General features: G+C 44.3%; 1 protein-coding gene across 1 annotated transcript in view; it reads right to left on the reverse strand.

Annotated features, from left to right (window-relative positions):
- The window catches only part of C8H10orf90 (chromosome 8 C10orf90 homolog), a 61,781-nt gene that overhangs the window by 26,531 nt on the left and 8,031 nt on the right, over positions 1-27,219 (reverse strand). Inside the window, exons 2-3 of the mRNA XM_058029319.1 lie at positions 4,418-4,512; positions 608-1,652 (exon numbers count right to left, since the gene is read on the reverse strand). Of these exons, the coding sequence (XP_057885302.1) occupies positions 608-1,652; positions 4,418-4,512 (1,140 nt within the window). The remainder of the gene's footprint in view (positions 1-607; positions 1,653-4,417; positions 4,513-27,219) is intronic.

Here is a 27,219-nt window from a genome sequence, read left to right on the forward strand (position 1 = left end):
GGAAGCAATCCCCAGGGCCCCTCTCCCTTCCCCAAGGAGCAATGCTGCAAAGAACATTTTATGTTTGTAAAATGCTTGGAATGGTTGGAAACAAATGTGTACAAGATTTGCAAACCTTTTACCTGGTTCCATTAAGTATAAAAGCCTGGGCTTATTACTGTAGCCTTCTAAATAAAAGCTGAAAACAAGATCATTTTTAATTGCAAGGAGCACAAAACCAAGCTCAGTGCAGTCATCTCCTTCTTAAAATTCACACCTTGAAATTCAGCCCTTATTCAAAGATAAACCTAATTATTTTCAGGGGATAAGCACTTGCAGGTTGCTGGAAGAATAATAAAAAAATACTGTTATAAATAGTTTTACAAAGGGATTTAATGCAGAAAACACAGGGGGATTTCTCTCTTTCAGCTGATGAGCAGCACACATCACTACCATGGTGAATATTCATGGCAGTGCTGGAGCTGGAAACCTCTGGGCTGTGCTCTAGCTCCCTGAGCCTCTGCAGAAGTAGAAATTGCTCTTATCTGCTCTCACAGGATCACTGTGGTGGGGCTGCTCCAGCCTGAACCTCTGCTCCACCAGCCTGAGGTTTGTGGAAATGACTTACCTGCCTCATTGCTTGAATGAGGAATTTGGAGGGAAAGCACAGTGTGGTGGCTGCCAGGCTGCTCGTCCTCTTCCACTGCTGCCTTGTGAGGTCCTCTGGGAATATCCGCAAATGCTGCAAGTCCCGAGGCAAAGACACTTTGCAAAGGGTATTTACGACCCAAATGTCCTTCCTTTGTTTTCTCCTCCTTAATTACCTTATTTGCCGTGAAGTCTGTGCTCAGGTGGGATCTGAGCGGAGCTCCGTGCGCTCCTGGGAGCTTCCTTGGAGCTGTCTCCTCCATGGGCTCTCCATTAGCTATGCCATCTACTCCATCTGCTGTTAATCCGGACAAACTGCACTTCAGGCTCAAGGACAACGTGGATCTGTACAATTTTTGGCATTTAACTCGAGGTCGGTGAATGCACACGCTGAGTGACCTGTCCAGATAATAGATGGTGTTTGGACAGGGCTCACACACCTGGAGCTGGACACAGGAGATGAATGAAGGTGGAATTTTCTCCCTCCCATCACTGCTTTGGAGACCCACGCCATCCTCCTTGATTCCAGGGTCAAAAAGCTGCTTTTGGGGTTCTTCACCTAATCTTGAGCAAGACTTGGGAGCCTTTAAAGGAGGTTGGATGGCGTGGGCTGGGGGAGGCCAGCGCTCGAGGAGAGCGGGGACTGTGCTGGGCGTGGGGGACACGGTGCTGGGCTCCTGGCCAGCCCCAGGGCCACCTGCCAGCTCCCCAGAGCCCACAGGAACACGCCTGGCCGTGACAGTGATGGAGGCAAAGCCTCTCTGCTGGCCTGGACACTGCTTTGGGCTGGGAGAGTCCGACGGTGACATGGTGTCCTCTAAGGATGCCTGGATCTCCAAGCGGCTGGGAAGCACCAGAAATGTTCTGCTAACGATGGCTGAGCCCTGGGTAGGCAAGGATGGCTCTGTGTGAGGAGCTCTGGGCTGGGGGAGCAGGGCCTGCATAGGCACAGAGGGCTTCTCCTCATCAATCTGTGCAGTGATTACTGGAGAAATCAATGTCGTGTTTTGGGAAGGGAGAGATTCCTGTAAAAGAAAAGATTCCCAGTTATCACCATACTCCAATATCCTGTGTGCAACTGTTTCTCGTCTACCATCTATCACAGCAGACAGTTTTGTTCAAGATCTCTTGTTACTTTTCTATTCATAATAACATTTTTGTCATTAAAAAATGCACGCTCTTGAAATCAGCTCGGAATTGTCTGGGAGGCTTCAATGAAAACTTTATCACTCTGGTGAAGGGAAAAATATTAAAATTTAAACCCTGTATTCTGCAGCATTATTTTGAGTATTTAACTCGTGACCATGGATGGGATTGGTGGGTGTTTAAAAATGGACATGGCAAAGACAGTTGCCAGTTTCAGACTATAAATTCCTCTTTCATGATGATCTGCTGGAATTTAGAATGCATTTAAGTACATTATGAATCACTGCCCTGTGACATCACATGCTGCAGAAGACATGTGGGCACCAGGGGCATGACAGCTTTACAACCTCACCAGTTATAGGCATGAAAAACTCCCAGAAAAGAGATACAGTTACTCATAAGGGCTCTGAGTACTATTTTAATTAATTAGTTCCCTCTTTCTTATGATTCCCTGGTGACACCTGCCAACAATGTACAAACACATATGTACAAGATTGATTGACAGTGGTCCAGAGACTGAGAGTGGCCCAGATTAATTTTTCCATCCATGACAGGAAATATCCATCTTGATAGACCACACCTTACTTCCCCTGAGGTGACAAAGAGGTGCTTTTATGTTCCAGCTCTCTAACAGAGTAAACCTGAGTTTAAGGCCTCCTGTTGTTATTATCTACCCCATTGGGCACGTAAGTCCCATGCAATAAAGCATCTGGCCTGATCTCATTGCTGCTGTAAATTGGCTGATTAGATTGCTCCTGCCCTGTGTTCCCAGATCTCTTGATCCTAATACAAAAAAAAAAACAAACAAACCAAAAACAAACCCAAACACAACATTGAATTGGCATGCAGAATGTGAGGATTAGCTTCCTAAAGAAAGCCCATTCTGTGTTTAGGTGCCATCAACTCCTGCTTATTGGAAATTCACCCCAATCCTAGCTGAGTGTCTCTATCACCTGATAATCAATGCCAGGACTCAACAAGGGCTTCAAAACACTACACTGTCCTTCCTCCAGGAGGGCTGTGAGGGTGACACTGCTCTGACCTCCCTGGTGCCATGGTCACCCTTCTCAGGAAGAAGGAATGATGCCTCAGGTTTGACTTTTTTATGTTTCACATTCTGTGCTGCTTTAATATGCACTTCTGAGCTTCATATTAAGGGTTGGTGAGCTCTGTGCACAGAGCAGGGACACAAAACAATTCCTGCTCCAGCTGGGCACCAAGGACAAATGACCCAAATCTCAGCCCAGGAGCACAAACCCCGTGGGCTGCAGAGAGAAAAACAAGCAGGGTGGGACTGCCTGGGCTAAAGCTGGAATGGGACAATGAACTGCAAGGTGCAAATGGAGCAGAACTGATCCCAGGGACAGAGCCCGTGCCCGGCCGTGCATTTTGGGGCCATTTTGGTTCATCTTGGGTGCAGCCCTGGCTGGGCTCTGGTGCTGCCCAAGGTGGGTCCATGGAGGAGATGCTTTGAATCAATCCCTGCTTTATTCTATAACTCCATCCAGCCTCTGTTCTAGATCAGCCTTCACAAGGCATCAGGGTGACACCACGCTGGAGCCCATGAGGAGATGATTTTTAAGGACCCTTCCAACTCAAACCATTCCATGATTCTGAGCTCCTATGAAACCATCCCTGTGCTCTTTCTCCATGCAGGAAAACATCACCAGGAACACTTTCTTTGTATCCCTTGGGAAGGAGCCTCTTGGGAACCCAAATGGGCAGAGGTAGATCAAGAGTTTATTAACAAGGTGAAATGCCAGATAAATTTTATCAACTCTTTTAAACCAGCTGCCTGTGGTTTGGACAATTCAATAATTTCACAGCCTCAGGGAAAGCATTTTCTTCCTCCTCTGTTTCTTTCATGGTTTGTAACAACATTTGCCTCATATTTTCTTCACTTCATTTACTTCTACCTACAGGTTTAAGACCTTTGCATGCCTTCCAAAACTCTCAAGTTCCCCCAGATTTCTACAGGCACCAAAGAAGAATGTTCCTTGAGAGACTTTATTTTGGATGCATCTCTCATGCTCCAGTAGTTAATTTGACATTTATTTCTTTTGTTGAGGGCTGCACAGATGGAGACATCCTGCAAGAGTCCAAAGGCATGTCAGAAACGCTCCTGATTAGCTGCAAACTCCTGCGCCAATATTTTAAATAATTTACATTCCTTTTTTCTGTAGAAAATATGTATTATTTCCTCCTCTCAATCTTTAGCAAAGAATTGGATCTTTAAGGTTTGCCCAGCTGATCCTGTGCTCGTTGGGAGCTTTCAAGCTTCACTGCATCTTGTGAAAAAAATCCACACATACACAAAGTAATTGTGGTGAGCTGAAAACCTCAGGCTTTGTCCTGAGGACATATTGGGCAGAGTGTACTGATATTTGGGATATTGCTTGATTTAGCCTCGTGGGGGGTTTTTTTACAACTTCTTTTCCCCAACAAAACATGCAATTTTTCCCCATCACCAAGAGCACGCAGAATCACAACACTTAGCCATCATTATATTTGGCTTTTCTGCTGCCTAAGCTAAGCTTAGCTAAACAAAACCAAGTCCAAACATTCTGCTCAGCAATCAGTGATTGTTTTTTAAACCCTCCTGCATTCTGCTGACTGCTCCCCAAGCAGAATTTATTTATTTTACCTTGGTAGGGCTGGATTTTCCCCACACACCGCTCTCCCACTGAAGGCCTGTGCATGTCCTCTGACCATCAGGGCCCCAGCGCTTTTGTGTCACCCCTGGGGAAAAACACATGGAAAGGAGCATTATTATCAGTGTTCTGGAGGAGATGAGTTAGAAAATGTGCTTTTAAATAGAGTGCAGCAGGAGGGAAAGAGTCCTGGAAGTGATCTGATTGCCCTGGGATCTGTTTCTCCCCCTGCTGTGGAAACACCCTGGGATTCCATTGCTGGGACTTGGACAGTCCCACACTGAGTCCAGGGCTGATCCAAAGCTGCACTGTCTCTGCTTTTGATTTCCATGGGCAGCACTGTGGCAGGACTGGGGAAGCTGGGAAATGTGGATTTCTATTATAATCCTACATTAATTAAGGGATGGGACCACAGTTGGGCTAAGAATGATTTATTGCTCAGACAAACATCAGTCTCAGAGGCCCTGAGATTTCAGAGGAGCAAGCATTCTGCCATAGCTCAGAGCAGTCACAAGTTCTTTGTTGCAAGGCAATCTAGAACTTTCTAACCCCATGGACAGCTGCCACAGGGTTTACTTTGCTTTTCTGACCCATCACCTTTACTCACTTCTGCTGCACTGAGGATGCTTTTGTCCAATGGGCTTCTGTCTCACAGGCACACATCTGCTTCTGTTCTAACTTCTGAACTCTCAGCTCGTTCCATGCAGCCCCACCCCTGCATTATAAACCTTCACCATCTCATCAGTGCAGTTTCTCACTCACTTCAGGCAGATTCTTACTTACAACTGTAGAAATAGGAGTTTATGATTTTTCTGCCTAATATCTGTGTATTGTATTTTTACATCAATCCAAGCTTCTCCCAAGGCTGCAGATCAAACCCTTCAGTGTCTGTGGAAGTTTCTATCTTTCCATTTCCCACAGATTTCAACAAACACCCTTTCTGTGCCCTCTGCAGAACAGGAAGCACAAACAGCACAGCAACGAGCTGGATTTCACTGGCACTGAGTCACCTTCACATTTAAAGATCTGCAGTGATTGCAAACCGTGTCCACAAATTCTGTTACATCCCAGCATTCCCAGTTCAGTGATAACTGTTCCACCAGCACCTCAACCTCTGCTCTTGTCATGGGCTGTTTTCTGCAAGCACTATTCCCTCTCTGCAGCTTTTTGCATGGAGCTAATTTCCATTTAACACAGTCTGGGCTATTGTACTGATGCATTACGTCTGCTGTCAACTGTTTTGCCAGAAATTACGTTACTTTCTAGTTTGTATTAAGCATCCAAAATTAATTTTCAGAAATTCTCCATTTGGACTCAAATCTCTTGACGTTCCTGGCTGTTGTTTTACAGCAACATGTCACACCACTGGTAAGACCTTTTGTATTATTTTTCTTCCACCGAGGCAGGCTGCCACAGGAGAAAATTTTTTGCTAAGCAGAATTTCAGTTTATGTGTTACATTATATTAACAAAGGAATATAAATCATCTCCACTTTAGGAACTGTTTATTAAACCATGCCCACCACAACAGAATTCATCTCCTTGGTGAAGGGCAAGAGGGAGAAGATATCAGATCTATCCCTCAAGAAGTCTTTAGTCCCACCACAACATTTAGAGGGTGTTTGATGAGCTTTTGTTTTAGTAAGGTACACTAAAATATACTTTAACATTTCCCTAGCATAACTCCAAGATGCCACCATGTATGTTCATAGCTGGCATGAAGAAAGAGGTTTGTTTTTGTCATTGAGCAACAGAGTCCAGAGCCACAGAGCAAACAGCTGGACTCATTAGCCACAGTGTGGGAAAAGCCAGAGTCCAGCAAACAGCCAGAGCAGAGGGCCCACTCCATGGTTTTTGGCAAAGGAATAATGCTGGGTTGCCATCAGTGCAAAGGCAGGGAACCTGGTCTAGCACTGGAAACTGCTGGCACCAAACACAGGTGAGATGCTTTGGAGCCAGCTCCTCACCCTGCCATGGTGCTCAGTGAGGAGCACAGGATCCAAGGACAAAATCCTCCTCTGCTGCTGGGGAAGCCTCATGGAAAGGTTATTTTCAGTGTATCAGTGCTGTGATCAATCACATGTGGGCACTTTCATGGTGAACAGCAGCCATGCTTGCTCTTATTTATTTTTTAAAGCGACTAAATAGGGAATAACCTGCAGAGAGGGGTAAAGAAGAAATTCTTGGATTGAATAAGACATTAACAGAAATTTGATAAAAAACCCTCTGTAATTAAAGCAACAACTTCCACTAAGTTATCAATATTTTCCTGAAATGCTTTGCAGTAAAAACCCCACAGTTGTCTCAGATCGAGCAGGAAACTACAACAGGTGATCATCAACTTCTGAATGTCAGCTGGTGCACAAGGAAATCCAGAGGCAGTGCAGGGATAAATCAGATCCCACAGGCTCATTCTTCCATGAATTTAATTCAAGTCCATTTCCAGCACCAGAGAAAGACTGAGTACTACAGGGTTAAAGAAAAACAAGTTGTCTAAGTCCACACAGCAGATTGCACAGGAGAGGTAGATTATTCTTATCCAAGTAACCTCCCACAATTACCAATAATCTGTGGGTACAACCTTCCAATATCTCACAGATCCTTGGAAAAGACTGGTAAATTCTGGCCTGTCTAACTTTAAAAATAGCTCTTTCTGGAGCAGGAGAGGCAGGAAGAATAGAGACAAGAAGAAGAAGAAGATGAAGACGAAGACGAAGAAGAAGAAGAAGAAGAGGAAATATTTATTTCCTTTGCTAAATCATCCACTGTGGAGTTTTGCATTGCCTTTTGTACCCTGTCCCATCAAGGACATTCTCACATTGCTATAGGAATCCCACAACTGGAAAACACTCAAACTTCTGGCAAGTCATTGAATGTATTTGCTGAGACAGATTAAATGGCATTGGTGGCAAAAGCACTGGCATTTATCATGGTATTATTAAATCTATCGTTGGAAGTTTCACATTTGTTAATTCATGTTAAGAGAACAAGCATAAAAAAACCCCAAACCTTTAAAAAGAGCTTGAGTCGTGTTTGCAATGAAGGCACTACAGGCAGCACAAGGCTTTAGCTGAGACATGTCACACACTGAGCGTTCAAATGCTCACTGCTGACAAAACACATTGCCCTGGAACCCTTGTTACACAACAAAATGCAAAGTTCACTTTTCCCTGGTGTGAAAACATGAAAGAAATGGCATTTCAAGTACTTTCTGTCTCTGTGGGGAGCAGGAGAAACTTATTTCACTCCAAGCTGAAATCCTGAGGATTGGCTTAACCTCCCCAGACCTTCCCTTCCCACCACAATCAATTAAAAATGGGAGATGCCACAAGGAACAGAGGAGCAACTGCTGGCACGTGACCTCTGTCCTGTGACATCTTCACTCTTCTTAATTTCCTCCCCTCACAAATCCTGTTTGTTGAACCAAAGGCTGAGTTCCTTGGTGAGGGAGCTTGGGGTGCTCAGCCTGGAGAAAAGGAGACTCAGGGCTGCCCCCATCACTCTCACAGCTCCTGAAAGGTGCCTGTGCTCAGCTGGGGCTGGGCTCTGTCTGCAGCAGCACTGACACAGCCAGAGCACACAGCCTCAAGGGAAATACAGGTTGGATATCAGGAAATAGAGTGATAAAGTTCTGGAATGGCTGCCCAGGGAGGTGGTGCAGTCCCCATCCCTGGGTGTGTTTAACAAAGCCTGGATGTGGCACTGGGGGCCAGGGTTCAGTTGAGGGGTTGAGGCTGGCTGGACTAGATGATCTTGAAGGTCTCTTCCAACCCAGTGATTCTGTGAGTTCTGTGAATTCTGTGAGGCATCTGGACATCCGGCTGCAGCCCAGGGTTTTCCTAATTACAGAGTGCAGCTGGAACCGATTCCCCCGTCTCGAGTGCCTGGATCCTGCCTCAGGCCAACTGGCAGCTGCCTCAGATAATGGCTCAGAAAAGATGTGCTTGTAAATCAGCTGCTGGAGCCCAGATCGATGGCAAAGGTGAGGGAGCTGCTGAGGAATCACGGCTTGGGAATGTTTGGCAGGCCCAGGACAGCCCCGCACGGAGCCAGCTCAGGTTTTGTGCAAAACTTGGGACTCGCATAAAAACCATGGAAAATGCTGGTTTCCCAGTGATCCAGGTCTTTGCCAGGCTGAGGGACACTGATGATAAACCAGAAGTGACAAGGACATTGAGGTGCTGGAGGGTGTCCAGGGAAGGGAACAGAGCTGGGAAGGGCCTGGAGAATCCCTGAGGAGCTGGGAAGGGGCTGCAGAATCCCTGAGGAGCTGGGCAGGGGCTGCAGAATCCCTGAGGAGCTGGGCAGGGGCTGCAGAATCCCTGAGGAGCTGGGAAGGGGCTGGAGAATCCCTGAGGAGCTGGGAAGGGGCTGGAGAATCCCTGAGGGAGCTGGAAGGGGCTGGAGAATCCCTGAGGAGCTGGGCAGGGCTCACCTGGAGCAAAGGAGGCTCAGGGGCCCTCGTGGCTCTGCTCCTGCCAGGAGGGCACAGCCGGGGGGAACAGAGACAGGAGCAGAGGGAACGGCCTCAGGCTGGGCCAGGGCAGGGCCAAGTTGGGAAAATATTGGGAACATCCTTTGAACATCCTTCACCAAAAGGGTTTTCAAGAATTGGAACAGGCTGCCTGGGCAAGTAGCAGTATCACCACCCTTGGAAGTGTTCAGAAATCTTGTGGATGTGGCACTTGGGCACAAGGGATGACCTTGGCAGTGCAGGGGAAATGGTTGGACTTGATCTTAGAGAGCTTTTCCAACTTCAAGCAGTCTATGATTGACACCCAGAGTGACACCAGGCAGAGCTGGAATGACTTTAGACCACTGGCCCTGGCCTCAGCCCCAGTTTTTGTCAGGAAAGTGGCATAGTTTAGTCACTTGCTGTTCACATGCTGACAAATCTCAAAAGTGTGTCAGCACTTCTGATCTCCCTTGTTCTGCTCCAAGCCCTGCTTGCTCTGCACTCATCATGTCCCCTGTCCCCTCTGAGCCACCAGCATCACCTCACAGTGAACTCTGGAGCCTCCAGGAACCTCCAGTGCTTCCCTGAGAACACCATCAAGCAGCACTGCAGAACACACACACTGCTCTGAAAAGAGTGGAAACTTCCTCCACTTTACAAAAAAATTACCTTTTTTGTTGATCTTAGCTCAGCATCCATGAGACTGGTGAGGGGAGATGGGCTCCCACCCATGTCCATGGCTGTCACAGACGTCTTTTATGAAAAATTCTTTCCTTAGGATTTTTCCTCCTGAGAAGCTGGGAGGCCTCAGGAACAAAATGCAAACAATGGTTATCTGCTGCTGTGGGATGCAACAGGTGCATCTGTGATTGGTCTGGTGTGGTTGTTTTTAATTAATGGCCAATCACAGTCAGCTGGCTCAAACTCTCTGACTGAGCCATAAGCCTTTGTTATTCACTCTTTCTTTTTCTATTCTTAGCTAGCCTTCTGATGAAATCCTTTCTTCTGTTCTTTTAGTATAGTTTTAATATAATATATATCATAAAATAATAAATCAGCCTTCTGAAATATGGAGTCAGATCCTTGTCTCTTCCCTCATCCTTGGACCCCTGTGAGCACTGTCACACATGGCAGCAGGATCCCTACAGCACTCAAAAATTCCCCAAAATTCCTCAAATTCCCCACGTAGCACCTGGGAGCTAAAAGACAGGGATGGCTTAGCTGCAGGGTGGGGTATCAGAGCAATCACTCTCCTAACACAGTGTCTCACTTAAACATTTTTTTTTTTAAGGCCTTTTCTTCCTTCTGTGTATTAGTCTTACTGGAGGAAGTAATTTATACCCGACTCTGTTTAAAACATTAGAACTGTTTAAATTTCCTTGTGGCTTTTTTAAATTCAAACACCTGCGGAAGCCTGGAGGAAAAAGAAGTGTCGTGGTTAAAGATTCATCAGGTTCCCTGCTCAGTAAGGGCTGGGAGTGATCATGGTTTGTTCCTTCAGATCTGAGGTGAGTCATCAAAAAAATCCACCCGGACGTGGTGGATACATCAGAGATGAAAGCCAAGCTGGAATGAACACTGGAACCAAACCTGTGTCTTCTGCTCTTCTTCATGTGTCACAAAGAGAGGATATCATAAAACTGCAGAGCCTGGTGTCACCTGAAATAAAACTGAGCAGCAAAGCTCAAGTTCACATTCCTGGTATGAAAAGTAGAGACACGAATGGTGAAAATTCCACCTTCTGTCAGAGTCCTTGCTGGTGTCAAATTGATTTATAGGGAATTCACCAAAAATGTTGTGTTTAGTTGCTAGAGGAGAGAGTGCTGTGTCTCCAGCAAGCCTTGGCACAGGCACGTGGAATGGTTTGCTTTGGAAGGGACCTTAAGATCAAGGGCAGGGACACCTTCAACTATCCCAGGCTGCTCCAAGCCCTTTCCAACCTGGCCTTGGACACTTGCAGGGATCCAGGAAGCTTTTCCTGTTGTCCTTCCTGGACATTCTCCTGAGCCTCCAGAAGTGATGTTAAATTCAAGGAAGAGGGGAGGGGTTACACTGATAATCTCTGCAGGATTTCACATTTAGCAGCCTTGGTGTAAGGCTGGGCAGGAATTTTCACCAGGATGCTTAAGGAGAAGAGGGAACCATCCTGACAGCTCAAACACACCTAAAACACACAGGATGTGCTCCTCAAGAAAGGATGACAAAGGGACAGTCCTTCAGTCCTCTCAGAGCATCTTTCTGAACTTACAAGGGCAATAAAGAAAGAAAACTTGGAGGAGAAAGGGAAAAGGGAGAAAGTGAAGAATTTTCTTAATTTTGTCTGCGTGATGGATGTGCTGGGGGTGATCTCTGCCTTTATGTTATTAATTGGAGATAAAGAATAACAGCAATGCATAATGAAAACACTTTTTTTTTTCACTTATGCATGGGTTTGAAGATCTAAGTCCTGTGCCACCTGCACATCCTGACAGCAGGGGTCAAACAGCAACACGGGCTCAAAGCAGGGAAAGCAGCTCCAGCCCTTTCCTTGAAACCTCTCTTGTCATGAAAAAAAGCCAAGCCAACACAAACAAGCACTCTGCCACAAAAGAAAGCACTTGAACACAGTGGCACAAAATGAGGGTGTTTTAAGGCAGCTTGGTGGGGAAGGCTTTCAAATCAGAGCGAGCCTAACAGCCTGAAATCATTTCAGCCTGAAAAGGAGTCATTGTGTAAACAAAATAGAAGAGTTTTCTTTGTTGTTGTGGTTTTTTTTAATGTGTCAGGAGGGATTTTCTTCTGTTACAAGTGAGATTTGATAAGTGAATTATCTCTCCCTGCTTGCACACCTTGGAGCTGTGCTGGCTGCCTGCAGAGATGATTACAGGATCCACCATGGAAGGGACAAATGGGTTCTGGTCTGCTATCAAAAAGCCACAAGTCATGAATGTCTCATTATCTGTGTTATTAGAAGCAAGGTGCTCATCAGGGGGCTGGAAAGAGCACAGGAATTAGATCTTCAAACCCATGCATAAGTGGAAAAAAATGGTGTTTTCATTATGCATTGCTGTTATTCTTTATCTCCAATTAATAATATAAAGACAGGGATCACCCCCAGCACATCCATCACACAGACAAAATTAAGAAAATTCTTCACTTTCTCCCTTTTCCCTTTCTACTCCAAGTTTTCTTTCTTTTTCCCTTTTTTTTTTTTTTTAATTTTCAGTGATGTGCTGTTGGGCAATCCAATATTATCCATACATCTCACCATGATCCTGGGACATGGATACATTTCCATAGTTTGGACACATTTTTATAAGAGGATTTGGCAAAGCAGTGAGAGGAGCATGAACAACAACAAAACCCCCAAATTCTGCTCAGAGAAAAGGAATCCTCTTTATGAGATCCTGGGAAATCCTGATCCCTCTATGAGGTGCTCACACCAAGGGAGGTTCCTTACCAAATTCCTGCTTGGTGACCATTTTATTCTTTTGGGAAACTGCTGATATTTCTTTAACCAAACCCTTCAGTGGGGTCAGGGATCCCAGGGAGGGGTTTTGCCCTGGAGGTGTCACTGGCCTGGCATGGGAAGCAAGAGAGGGGAAAAACCACAAGCAAGGCACTCACTGGAGGCTGTTTTATGTCAGAAATTTGCAGCGCTGACTTTTGGGTTAGAACCTGAATAAATATATTCAATATTTCAATATGAACACTGGATGTGCCAGAAATTTGTACAGAAAATAAAGTAACCAGGAGACAGAAACAAAGAAAGGACGTGAGTCCAGGCAACATCAGCACCTAAATTTTTCCTACTTTTAGGGAATTCTGAAGACAATTCCTGGTTCAGAGCCTGGCACTGAGATTCATTAGTACCTACTGTCACATTATTTGGTTTATTGTCCCTGAGCACCCAATATCCTCTCAGAATAAAGATGTAATTAACAGAAACACTCCATAAAGAGCTGATGGAAGGTTTCCTTCACCCCTCTCAGAATCCCCTTCCCAACCTGGCATTAAAACAACCCCACTTTAGAGACCACATCCATTTCTGGAAGTCTAGGAATGCTTGAGACAGCCAGAAAATTCTTAAGTGACTGTAAACATGACAAATACAGTGCATAATCAAACAAAGGCAAAGCAGTTCTGCAGCCAAAAAATTATATTTATGAAGAGTGATTTTAGTGTTATTACCAGTATTTATGTAAAGGTCACAACGTGCATAGAGTTTGATGGCACAAATGGATTCTGTAAATAAAAATTCCACCCGTGTTGCTCAGAACTGGTAGCAATTACAAAATGTACACATTTGCCCAGAGCTGCTTGTGCATAATAAGAGCTCGAGGTTTTTGTGTAGCCTCCCAATTCAATATTTCTTATATTTACCTGCTTTTGAAAGAGAAATTCAGAGAGGACAAGTGTGCTGCCTGTTATGCATTTCATGACTCAATTTATGTCCTGCTGCAGGGGTTTTTTTGAGATGCTTTGGCGTAACAATGGTATTTATTGATTTTTTTTCCTTTTAATACTCCTAAAACAGCAGTGACTCCAGCAAATGATGTGTGCCTTGGGTACAGATGTTTCTGTGGAGGTATCAAAGGAGTGACTCCAGCCCACATCTCTATCACTCCCATTTTGTTTCCAAAACAAAGAAATGGGATGTTCAGGAGCCAAATTTGACACTGAGCGATTTGTACAACAAAACAAAACTTGCTGGATTTCCAGCCATGCCAGATTGAATACAGACTTTTCATGTTACTTTTGTACAACAGAAGCATTCATTTTTTGTGTAATACTTGGGATTATTCTTTCTTTCTGGGAAATCTTTCACATTAACTGCTGTGATTACAGACATCACAAAGTGCTTGATAATAGGGGATGCAGGAGGCTAAAGCCAAGATAAAAAAAATAAGCTTTCACAGGATAAAAACACAATAGGCAAGATTTAAATAACTATGAGGCCTCAAAAGTTCCGTTTCTAAGTCGCTGGTGTGATCACAAATAGTTTTGTTTTGCAAAATTTAAGAATATTTTGCAGCTCCCTCTAATTTATTTCAGTTGCCATGGACTTGCCCCTTTTTGAAATCTAATAGCTGAACTTTGCAGTTATTCCACCACATAAAACTTTCCGGTTGCTGAATTATTACCTGAATTTGCCTTTAGAAGGGAAAGCAGAAAACCAAATCTCTATTCATAACGTGCTTTTACTACACACCCACATTTGTTTCATCTTGAAATTACCCTTTTTGGATTCCATTGCAACAGGTGGAAAAACCCAGAAAGAGATTAAATAATAGAGATTAAATCAAAAATGTTGCCATATGATGATGAAACACAGGGGATGTGGTTGGTTTTATCACCAGATTCAGCAGAAAACAATTGGCCATTGCTTTTTTTCTTTTTTTAATCACTCGGGCTTTCAGCTCTGAAATGGTGCAGGAAGTCTGGAATAGATGATTAAATGTTAAAGCCTTCAAACCTGTAATTCCTGGCAGCTTTTTGGGATGAAAGGTGGAGTTGTCTCCAGCTTTCTGTTGGCCGTGGATGTCACCTGGATGGGAAGGAGCAGGGCTGGGCTGTCAGCACCAGCCCAGGCAGCCCTGGCTGCTTTTCCAAGAGGGAAGCAGCTGCTGCCTAGCAACAACCACCCAAACCTGTTTGTGTATTCCAGTTCTTGTGCAAAACTAAGCTCAGATCTCAAATTATTGCATTCAACAATAATTGCATTCAACACCAGAGCTGCATCAGATGGGTAAGAAAGAGCATTGTCCTGAAATTCCTCGTTCTCCAAGGCTGTGTTTGTAAAATTGACACACACCCCCACAACAAATTCAATGCCAGACCAATCATGAAAATATTTCAATATGTGAATAGTTATTTTTTGTAACAGTTATTCTTTTAGAGCTACTTGCATAGATAAAGTCATTCATACAGCTTTACATTTTAATTATGATGTCACTAAGGGTGATAGAGGAACAAACTTAGAGGGTTGCATTCTCTTGGGCACGACACAAATTTCCCTGCAAAAAAGTTGTCCCTGTGGTTTAGAAGTCCTGATTTTTTTCCTAATTTTCATTTACTGCATGTGAAACAAGTAAGGGAAAAAAAACCCTAACCCAAACAGCAAAAAAACCCAACCATTTTGCACCATGCCCTGTAAATGGGTCACATTGATTTCCAAAAGGAATTTTATTTATGCCCTATCCTTCTTTCTGCCCAGCCTGGGCTTTTTGAAGTTGTGGTCTCTTCCAAGCAAGCTGACAGAAGGGTCAGTAGCTGATGTCCCAAGCTGACCACAAAAATCAATGGATTTGTGGGAATGAGAGGCTGCCACAAACAGAAGCTGACCAGGTCATCCCTGTTGGATCTATGGACACGTTTCCCACTCAGGCAGGACACACTGGGAGGGGGCACAGGGGCGGATGGAAGAGGGGAAGGGAAAGGGGACATGGGGAGGAGTGAGGAACAATATTTGGGTCTGGGCTCGTGGGCTCTGCCAGTTCTCATGGAATGGGCTCTTTTTTTTCAGCCTGGATTTTCCATTCCACATTCTTGTGTTCATTCTCTAAAACAATATGGAAATCTCCTGGTATGATTATGGAAATTGAGGGGCTTGGAGAAAATCAAATAATGCTGCTTGACCCTGGTAGTGGGGTACCTCAGACATAACCACATGCAACATCTGTCCTGCTTGAAGCCACAGAGCAAAGCAGTGCTGGAGCAGTCACCCTCCTAAATGTGACAGACTCAGCACCAGATTCCCAGATTTTACTGCAGAGAATGCTTGGAGTAATGCCATGTGAAGGGATAACTGAGCAGCTCAGAACAACCAAATGCTGAAACAATTCCCTCTCCAAGGCAAATGAGGTGGCTGGGGACGGTTGCCACCAGCACCACTTTGTTTGTCCTGCAGTTGTTCCTTTCCACAACAATCTCTGATCCAGAGCCAACACACAAACCATTAAATAATTCAGCTGCACTCTTCCCCCAGCCAAACCCTCCACATCCAACCCTTCCATGCTTTGGGATGGGAATTGATCCCAAACATCTCTCCTGCTTTTGGGACACAACTCCAAGGTTAGGTCAAACCTACTACAGAAAGAAGCAGGGAAAGGAGCTGACATGATGTGAACTAGTGCTGTAACAAAACCACTTCCAGGGCACAGACTTTGCTGGATGTGCTTTCAGAAACTTCTTTGGTCATTGTTGATATTCCCTGTTTCATCAAACCTTGGGAATGACCTGCAGGACATGGCTGAGCCTTTTCAGGCCCAACAAGGAGCACCATGAGCTCCCAGCCCTGTGCTGGGATGTGACCAGGTCAGATCTGCCCAAAGCCAAGGACAGCAAAGCTCAGGTGGTAGGTCCAATTCTTTTGGGAAAAAAGCTGCAGCTGGAAATGTGGATGTGAAACTGTACAGCCAATCCACACGGCTTCAGCCCTCGGCAAACTGAGTGCACCCTTTCTGCACCCATATCTTCTTTTTATCCCCATTTTCTTGCACCAATAGGTTCAGCTAGATATCTCTATTGGATTAGTTCCAGTTGCTTTGGTTAATTTACAATTTCAGTTTGATGGTTTTGTTTTAGCTTTTTTGGTTTTGGTGTTTTGGGTTTTTTTTTAAGATGAGATGTGTCTTTGTCTGTTTTGTTTTCTTTTTTTTTGTTTGTAAAGGACATTTTTTTACATCTGCTCCAAAAAGGTACCTTGGTGGCTCTTATATCCAAAGGGAAAATGGAGAAAAGCCTGGTCTGTCCCACCCTGAGGAAGAAAACAGGCCAGTTTTATTTCCAACCCTGCACCATGGAGCTCAGTGATGCTGAATTTTCTCTCCCCAAACCCATCCATGCAATCTGGATGGTGGGAATGCTAAACAGATGTGCACACACAGGGGTTCAATCTAGAGAGCACTGCATTCTTCAAGGGAGGCAAAAAGGCCAATATTTACAACAGGAATATTTACTGTAAATTAAACCCAACCAACAGCAGCCAACAGGACAGACAAACACTGCAGGGACACATGCAAGGGCATTGTGTTAAAGTTTAGTCCTCTTTAAACAGATTAAAACCCAGGACTTTAAATTTTTTCCATTTTTAAAGAGCAAAAAAAGTTAAAATACACTCAGAAGTACATGCACTTTATGCACTTTTTGGTGCTTAGTGGGATAAAGGTCATCTATGATGTAAAAAAAATATAATTCCAGCAAGTCACTCGTTATTTTAAATAAAAAGGCAAAAATGTTTCTCACAACCTAAACTGAAAGCATGATTTTGGAGAATGTGTCTGGTCTATGTCATATTGATTTAAAACCATCTTATTACTCTAAATGTAGTTAGCCTTAGAAGAATGTTGGGATTAACACCTTGGCCAGAAATTTAATGCTGATTGATGTATAAATGTAGATTTATGTACTTCATTCAACAGTTCAGGGAAGTTTATTAAGTAAGTCAAAATTATGTGGATTTCTCTAATTTATAATGGTCTTTTTATATTTCAATAAAATACTGAAATGTGCACAGATGTTTCTGTACCTTGGGTGTACACTGGTGTTTCTGGCTGTGTATTGTGATAATATTAGGATTTTCCCAGGATTTCCAAGGTTGAGAACATGGAAGTTTGGGGGATTTTTGGTGTTTTGGGTTCTTTTTCCACTTTTTTCCCTGTTGCCTTTTAAAAAGCAGTAGCTAAATCAAAGTGTTACTGATTTCCTTGCATACAGACAACTAGCAGTTCCACCAGCTCCAAACCTTATTCTTCCCAATCTTCTCCTTTTCTAATAAAGCTTCCAGGTCATGGTTATCCATTGGCAGAGCTGGATAAATCTGGTAAACAGAGCTGGAAAGATCTGGTAAATGCTCAACACAAACTATTATAACTCCACTCAGATTCCTGGAAAAAACTGCTCCTTTTGGGACACAACTCCAAGGCTAGGTCAAGACTACAACAGAAAGAAGCAGGGAAAGAAGCTTAGGTGGTGTGTAGTAATGCTGTAATAAAATCCAATATTTCCCTGAAGAAGAAGTTTGCAATACCTGCACCTAGAGCAGGTTATGATAACAGCGTCTGCTTTGTGGGGAGAAATAAACAGCTTTATGTTCCTGACCTCCAGCACACACTGCCACGGAATCGGAGTGCAATTGGAGCTATTTGCTGCTTTTTGGACATTCATTTCTCTTCCCTGGTGCTGAAAAGGCCTGGCTGAAGGCAGCTTATACTAGATTAGGCTTCCAACACCTTCATGCATTATAGACTCCAAAGACATTTTTTTTTTCCCACTCTGAGAGAAGGTGAAAGTGTTGAGTCATTTCGTTTAAAGACCTGGTGGAAGTTATTGTTCATTAAATGAAAGGGCTGGTGCTCAAGGCAGGGCTCAGAAATGCTGCTCCAGGCTGGGCTCAGGGGTGCTTTCCCAGGCCAGGCTCAGAGCTGCTCTGCCAGGCTGGGCTCAGGGATGCACTTCCCAGGCTGGGCTCAAGGATATCCTTCCAGGCCAGGCTCAGGGATGCTGCTCCAGGCTGGGCTCAGGGATGCTCCAAGCTGGGCTCAGGGATGCTCCAGGCCAGGCTCAGGGATGCTGCTCCAGGCCAGGCTCAGGGATGCTGCTCCAGGCCAGGCTCAGTGATGCTCCAGGCCAGGCTCAGTGATGCTCCAAGCTGGGCTCAGGGATGCTCCAGGCCAGGCTCAGGGATGCTGCTCCAGGCCAGGCTCAGGGATGCTGCTCCAAGCTGGGCTCAGGGATGCTGCTCCAAGCCAGGCTCAGGGATGCTCCAGGCCAGGCTCAGAAATGCTCCAGGCCAGGCTCAGGGATGCTCCATGTCCGGCTGCAGCTTCCACATCCCCTCGTGACTCAGCTCCTGCTCCCTTCTGCTGCTCTGCTCACCCTTCCCTGGCCCAGCTGAGCCAGGCTCAGCAGCTTCCCTGAGATCCTGACAGGGATTAGCAGGCTCATGGATGCAGCCAGTGCCAGCAATAATTAGGGTTTCAAACGCGAGCGCCTGGTGGGAAGGGATTGTCATTTGTGGAGCCAGTCCCTTTAATGGAGAAACAACCCCCGTGCTACGGAGAGGATAATTTGGCAGTTCCAGTCCCAGTGGCTCAGAGACATAAAATCCAGGCTCATCAATGTGTAAGATTAGAAGTAATTAGCCCCTATATGGCAAAGTCATCGCTCAGGAACTCGGCGCCGTCTGGGGACTCGGTGTAACGGTGCCTCAGGGACAAGTAAGATGGGACCTTTGACTTGAGCGATTTGGAAGGGGCTGAGACCTAATTAAATCTGCAAAGATGCTGTAACTGCATTAAAAAGGATTTTTAAATATGAGCCATATTCCCTTTCACTAAACAAACTAGGTGTATTCCACCCTGGAACAGGGAGAGAATTAATCAAGGGACAGTGAGCCAACAGCTGCTGTGCGGCTGCCAAAGAGAAGATGATACAGGATTATACAGAATTGAAGAGCATTTAATAAGAATTCAGGGATATTTACAAGAATTGAAGAATATTTAACAGGATTTTTTGAAGGATGAGGTTTTGTTCAGCTGTGGTGAAAACCAAGCACATAACTCTCACTGTAAATCCAAGAGAATGTGGGGATTTTCGAAATCTGGTTCTCCAAATGTTTAACTTATAATAAACACTGATTGCCTTACATAAATAAAAGCTAATTTTCTTGTAAAAAATAATATACAATTTACTTTTTCACTCATTAATAAAACCAACTTGCAGCTTTTCAAAGAGGGCTACACAGAGCTATTATATTTCTGCTACTGAGCTCCACACAGCACTTCCCATCTTCCTTTTCCTTAAAAAGTCTTGGCATTTTGTACTGGAAAAAGGAAAGATTTTAAGTTCTCTTCTCAGCAATGATTGCCTCATTTATATGATCTATCTTCTCACAAGGATAAAAAAAATTCACTGTATAATATTAATATTTTTCTAGCATAACTCAGCCCTCTGCCTTTGTCACTGCAGAGCTGGATCCTCAAAGCCTGGAAGGTGAGTGGAAAAGTATTTTAAGGGCATGAACTCAGAGTGGGACAACAGAAACATCCTGATGGCAAAGAGAGAAGAGCACTGGGATGACACAGGCAAGTTTAGACACTTCATCATTCTGCCTAAAAAAGATTAACTACAACAGCATCAAACTCATGGGCAGGCAGGTCAATGCTGAGAGAAATCACCATTTAGGCAAAAATCTTCAATATTATTGTTCTAAAGTCTCAGAAGCAATTTGATCTTTGCATTTATGATGGTGGTAGGGCTATAGTTACTGCTTTTACAAAAGAACCATGTTCAGCCATTCCTGAGTGAATTCAGGGTCATTTACACTTAAATTATCCATTGTTATTATACTGAAATTATCCACTGCTACTTGTACTGAAATTATCCAATGCTTGGACTGCCTATAAACCTGTGAAGTCAGTAATCTTTATTTGAGCCAAACTTGGTGAACAAACCTATAAATACATTATCTCATAGAACACATCCACAGCTTATGGGGCAACTAAAAGCCTGTTATTAGCATGATCCCAAAAATAATTCACTCAACAACATCACCCCTTACAAACCAACCCCCAAAATATAGAGGTCACCCTGTCACCTCCCTGGGGATGTAGTTCTGATTTAATTTTAGAGAAATTTTGATCATGGAATGGTTTGGGTTGGAAGGGACTTAAATCCCATCCCATCCCACCCCCTGCCATGGTGTCTCAGGTTTAGCTGAGTGTGTGTTCAATTCAAAATTACCATCTGTCAGAGGTGAGGCAGTTCTTTGCTGTTCATGGGGCAGTTTTCTTTATCTCTTTCACAACCAATCCTCCCTCCAGGAGATCTCTGCTGTCCATGGCCAGTGAGTGTCCCTGCAGGGCTGATCCAATCCCAGCATCCCATGGGGAGATGCTCCGCCCAGGGGAGGAGCCAAGCATTCCTACCTGGATCCAATCTGAGCTTTGGGACACCCCAGCAGCCTCTGCCCCCTGCATTGCCAGAGGAGCAGCTTTCTGCTGCCCTGCATGGCCAGAGGGAGCCCAGGCCCATCTGCAGCAGCCCTGGAGCTGCAGAGGAAAACTCCCCCTTGTGCAGGATCCCTGCTGCAGCAGAGCCACAGCTGGCACTGCAGGAGGGCTGAGCCCCCATGGCATGGGGCTGGGACACCACCCTGACACACAGGGGGCAGGGCATGCTCTGACTCTGGCAGTGTTTGTTTGTACAATTCCATTTGTATTTTTAGTTTTCCTACTAAAGAACTGTTATTCCTACTCCCATATCTTTGCCTGAGAGCCCCTTAATTTCAATATTATACCAGTTCGGAGGGAGAGGGTTTACATTTTCCATTTCAAGGAAGCCTCCTGCTTTCCTTAGCAGACACCTGGCTTTTCCAACCAAGACACATGGGCAGAGACACCCTGCACTGTCCCAGGTGCTCCCAGCCCCAATGTCCAGCCTGGCCTTGGACACTTGCAGGGATCCAGGGGCACCCCCAGCTCCTCTGGGCTATGCACTGAGTACCTCAACCACTGCTGGGCTGTGGAAATTAATCCCTCATCATAATCATGGCTAATTGGATCCATGCTCTCCTTTAACTGCAGCAGGCACATGGAATGGTTTCTCCTCTGCCCCACTCGGGCAGATCCAGGTGTCATTCCTGGGATTTCCATCCCTGCAGAATGCAGTTCCAGCAGCAGCTGTGTGGGAAAGCTCTGCGGGCTCTTTCTTCACAAGAACAGAAATTTAACCAAGTAAAGCTTGATGAGCTCAATGGCTCCTCAATCACCATGAGAAAAATCAACAGCAATCAAAGTGCTCTGGTATTTCAAACCTTCAAGTGACCTTTCAAGGGGATTTCAGTCTGAAAATACAATATGAGGAAACTCTGTGGATTTGGGAATTCATCTTATAGCCAAAGCCTTTGCTAAATGTCTCCTGCTAGAAATGCAGAATAAACAGCAGTGGGGATCAAAGGTAGGGGAATAAAAATGAAAGAAAAGGTAGGTGGTGACCAGCTGGTGACCTGGGTCAAGCCACATGTAATTATTTGTCTTCAATTCTGGGTGTTAGAAATGTCCCTCAGCTTTCAGAAGGAGAGCAATCCCAGTTAGACAAAGTGGGAAACACGAGTGGGACACAGGAAACAAAAGAAAATCCCTCACATTTAAAATAGTCCCACTCTAATGGCACAGGAAAAGGCAGTGGAGAGAAGGAAAAAAGGGAATTTTACTGGGAAAACCCTGGGGACTGAGGAGGAGGCTGCAAAGAAAGCCTGGCTCCATCCTCCCCAGAATAGAACAGCAGTTAATGCTTTTACAGCTGAGAGAGTTTTTATGGATTTTTTTTTTTTTTTTGGGTTTTTTTGGTTTTTTTTCTCCCCAACTAAAAGCTGAAGGAAAGTTGTTTATAAAAGCCTCTGTATTTTTGGACAGAATGGGCAGAGAAAATCTCAGGTTAAAAAAAAAAACAACCCAAAAAACAATTACAAAGAACAGTGAAGACAAGGAAAGCTGAATTTGTACATGGAGCTTAAAAATAGCAACTGAAGCACTACAAAGTGTGTGAGTTTGAATATAAGCACACAGCACAGAAGTGCTGAGCAACACAGAGTGCTGCTCAAATTATAAAAAAGGATCTTGATAGCTCAGCCATCTCAAAATTAGGATGGGATTAAGATACATCAGAGGATAATATGAAAAAAATAAAGCCAGTGTAAATTACCTCGACAAGACCAGGGTGACAAAGGAACAGAGCCAGAAATCAAAGAAAATATAAATAAAATAAAATAGAGTAGTGCTTCCACATTTCCCTAAAGTCATCCTAAATGAGCAGAAGTATTCTAGGAATTGATATTTTCCCAGAATGACCCCAAAAGGGGCACATTACTGCAAAATACTGACACTAAATGAGTCTGGAATCATCAGCAAGTCAAAAAAAAAGAAGTAATAGGTAGAGATTCCATAAAATCACCAAATTCAGAAGATGTATAGGAGGAGGTATGAGGAGATGTGAAGCTCCTGGGTAGATTAAAATTGAGTTTTTCTGCACAAAGTGTAATTAAATCTTGAATCTCAATGACCATAATCAGGATAATGAAGTAACTGATGATCTACAACAAAATCCTACCCTCCCCAAAGAGTAAATTGATCAAATCAGTCCATTGCACCATTATTTTAACATGTATAAACTGCAAAAAAACATTAGAAATTTCCTCTGAATTCCTTGAAGGAGTTGATAGCTGCACTCTCTGTTGTATTTTTACAGAGGAATTCTCTAAATGAACAAAACAGAACCAAGTTTATTTAAGCCAAACCAACATGCACTGGCCTGAGGAGGAAATCTCTGCTCTCAAATAAAAATTAGGTTGCTTATTGAAACACAAAGCAGCACATTCAAGGTTTTTGCTCATCCCATGTTACAGGAGGATAATTTAGAGGGAAAGGTCATAAGTTTCACACTCCTTATTGATGTTGGGAAACAATGACAGATTTATTGTAAAGATTTGTCAGCAGCAGCAGCGAGGTCATTGTGCCCCAAGAAAGAGAAAATGTTCATTTACCTGTAACCCCACCCCAGTGAAACCTCCCTCACCCAACCCTTTGGCTGCACAAAACATGCATTTACCTTATAAAGCCCAAATTGTGCATCAGCGTTCAGCTAATTGGAGGTTTGCTGTCATTAATTTAGATAATATACATTCATCTCACATAAATAGCTTCTAGCAGCTTCTTTAATTTAACCTTTCTTTTGGCCTCCTTTTTTCACTGTCACACAACCAGCAATTGAGAGCTCACAAATGACCTCCTGTGCCACAGCCCTGCCATAACAATCCATGGGAGGAATTTCATAAAACAGATTAAATTCTGCAGTGCTGGCTTTGATGAATTAGTAGAATTTGTTACCTGCAGCTGCTCAGAGTTAATCTTTGATTTTTAGCTGAGTGTTGGAAGGAGTAAACCAGGGACATGTTGTAGCTTTGACACCTTCATGGCTGAAATGGAAATAGAGCCACAGCATCCACAGAAGCAAAACCTTTACAGATTTTTGCCTTTTATCTCTCTTATCTCACTGCTTAAAACAATATCTGAGGAGGGACCTCCCATGACAAAAGTGTTTCTGAATAAATTTTGAGATTATTACAATTATTCTATAATGATTATTCCTTCCTGCCTGGTGTCACATCACAGAGAAGCAGAGCTGAGCATCATTTCCCCACAAAGCTTCAAAGGTGGCAAATGATCCCAAGGTAAAAAATGAGCTCCAGCACAGCAAATCACCCAAAATGTTTTGTTCAACATTAAATTATTATTCACCATTTAAATTAAGGATTGCAAGGGAAATTCATTCTGAGCCTTTTCCATTTCCCTCAGACTCACAATTTGGCTAATGAACCAAGAAAGCAATTAGTGAAACATCTCAATTTATAGCAGGTTGAGGTAATCTTTAGCCAGGGCACAGTTAAAACTCCTGCACTGTGAAAAGGAGACTTTTCATCTCCTGAAGCAGCTCTGGGGAGTTAATGGGAGCATCAGCAAGGCACAATTTGTCATTTCTGGCTGCCCTGGATCCCTGGCAGTGCCCAAGGCCAGGTTGGACACTGGGACAGTGGGAGGTGTCCCTGCCAAGGCAGGGGTGGCACTGGGGGGGATTTAAGGTCCCTTCCAACCCAAACCATGGGAGCACAGCAGGGATTTCCACAAGATATGGATTTTTTTTCAGGCATTTATCCCATTCAGCTCGGTTAAACACTTCCACACAACATCTGGGAGCAACCCATCCAAGGTTCCCCAGCACTGTGGTGGGCACTTCCCAGTTCCCAGCTTTAGAGGGATTTCATTTCTGTGGGACAGCACTTCCATGTATCATCCTGTGCTGATCCTTTGTTGCAGTAAGATAGAAAAATTATTTCAAAATTAAATAAAATCAGGCCAGCTCTGGCTGGCCTGTCATTTCTTCTAAGCCAAGCTGGCATTTTACAAGTTCCCATCCTGGGGTGAGCAGCTCATTAACATAACAAAATATTCCTTGATTAAAAAAAACCAACTAACACCTGTATAAACTGCTTTTACACCTTAAATAGAAAAATGAAAACTATCTCTCACAAACAACTTTCCATGCACATACACACCAAGACTTTGATACAATCAATAACAACTTGTTATTAACCAATAAAGTAATTGGCAAGAAAGCTTCTGACATATGGGAGTTCCAAAAGAGATCTGTGAAACTGTATAAAAATGAGTTCTGTGAATAAAGAATGGGGTTTTTCCACCGTAAAGAAAATAGTCCTGTGTGATTTATTCCCACAATGCTGCTGTGCCATCCCAGTGGGAAAAGGGGAGAAGCAGAAGAAGGGGAGCACTTCCATGGGAGGTGCAGCCTGCCTGACTCGTGCAGAGTTAATGAGCTCCAGAGCAGGACACAGGTCAGGAATTGTACAGGGACACACTCAGATCACCCAAAATGCAAGAAATAATTCACTATTCTCAAACATTATTGAGCTGCAATCAACAGATCACTCACAAAAGGAACCAGGACTTGTAAACAGCTTAATGCAAACAACTTTTCAACACAAAAAATGGGGAATAAGGAAAACAAGGCTGCATAAGCAGCAGGATATTATGGAAAATAATACAATGGAAATAACATAACTTAGTGGAATGCTGCAGTATTTTGCCTAGTAATGATATATGTCTGTAAAATTTTAAGAGGACCTTAGTTGATTATGTATACTTGTTATTTTAAAACTTTATGATATATATTCCTATAGCAAGGATTTGGGACTGGGCAATAAACATGGGAAGTGGGGGTTTTTGGGTTTTTTAAAATTCAATGCATCAATAACCACAACTTGGCTAAAAGAAAGAAATACTTAATTGCAATTCAGCCAAAAGCTTCCCCTGAGGCTTGGGCTCAGTTGGATGCTGGGTGCTAAAATCAGCCTCTCCTTTTTCCTTAGAATAGCAAAGAAAAAGGAAAACGAGCTTGACTTTATTTACAGCAATGGTACATAAAGTCAAGCTCAATCTCAGGAGAAGCGTGAGCCTGGGTAATTGAGTCAGGAAGAGGAGTGGAAGTCTCCTGTGACAGCCTGTAATTGTCAGAGCTCCAGTTAAATGCAGCAGACACGGATTCAATTCATATTTTGAATGCCTGGGTAGTGCCTGGATCAAACCTGGCCTCCAGACCTCTGGAGAGCTGCTTCTCTCTGACACAGAGAACATTAACCAGAAAACTACATGGGTAATTCTGCACTCTGTGCTGAAAATATTTCATTTAGGGCTGCATCAGAACTTCCATCCCCTTAGCAACTGGGAGGCTCCTGCTGGAAGCAGCGATGGGGAAGATGGGGCTCTGGGAATGGCAGAGGCATTCTGTGGGTGTGAAATTGTTGGCAATTATGTCTGAGCACTGGCTGCACATGTTTCTGCTGAATGTGTTCAGATTTACTGGAGGAATTGGCCTGAAGTATTTACTGAATTCTGGGAGGCCTGATTAAAATAAACTGTGCTCAAGACACTTGTACTGTACTGAGACTCCGGAGTCCAGGGAGAGCTCTGGATGTGTCAGACACCAAAACAACAACAAATTAAAGAAAGGAGTTGGCTCAGGAAATATTACTGCTGGTTCCTGAAAACAAGCTAAAATGCAGTTGCTACCTGAGGAGCACAAAGGGAACGAGAAAGAACAAGAGAAGCAATAAAGTGGAGTTTGGATGTGGGGGAGCGGCTCGCTGCAGATCCACACAGGAAATGAGCACAAGATTAAGACTAAATCATTCCATGGTGTCCTGACATTCCCATCCAGGCTGGAAGGGTTGGAAAGGCACTCCTGGGATGAGGGGAAAACATCCCTTCCTTCCTGTCTCATCCGCCAGACCCAGGACAAGGCTCCATTTACCAAGCTTTAGGTTGGAAACGGGGGTGTGAATTCTATTGCCATCTGTCAGAGGTGGGGCACTTATCTCTGTTCATGGGGCAGTTTTCTTTATCCCTTCCACAGCCAATCCTCCCTCCAGGAGATCTCTGCTGTCCATGGCCAGTGAGTGTCCCTGCATGGCTGATCCAATTCCACCATCCCATGGGGAGATGCTCCGCCCAGGGGAGGAGCCAAGCATTCCTACCTGGATCCAATCTGAGCTTTGGGACACCCCAGCAGCCTCTGCCCCCTGCACTGCCAGAGGAGCAGCTTTCTGCTGCCCTGCATGGCCAGAGGGAGCCCAGGCCCATCTGCAGCAGCCCTGGAGCTGCAGAGGAAAACTCCCCCCTTGTGCAGGATCCCTGCTGCAGCAGAGCCACAGCTGGCACTGCAGGAGGGCTGAGCCCCCATGGGATGGGGCTGGGACACCCCCTGACACACGGGGGGCAGGGCATGG

The sequence above is a fragment of the Melospiza georgiana genome, chromosome 8, assembly GCF_028018845.1.
Source record: "Melospiza georgiana isolate bMelGeo1 chromosome 8, bMelGeo1.pri, whole genome shotgun sequence".
NCBI lineage: Eukaryota > Metazoa > Chordata > Aves > Passeriformes > Passerellidae > Melospiza > Melospiza georgiana.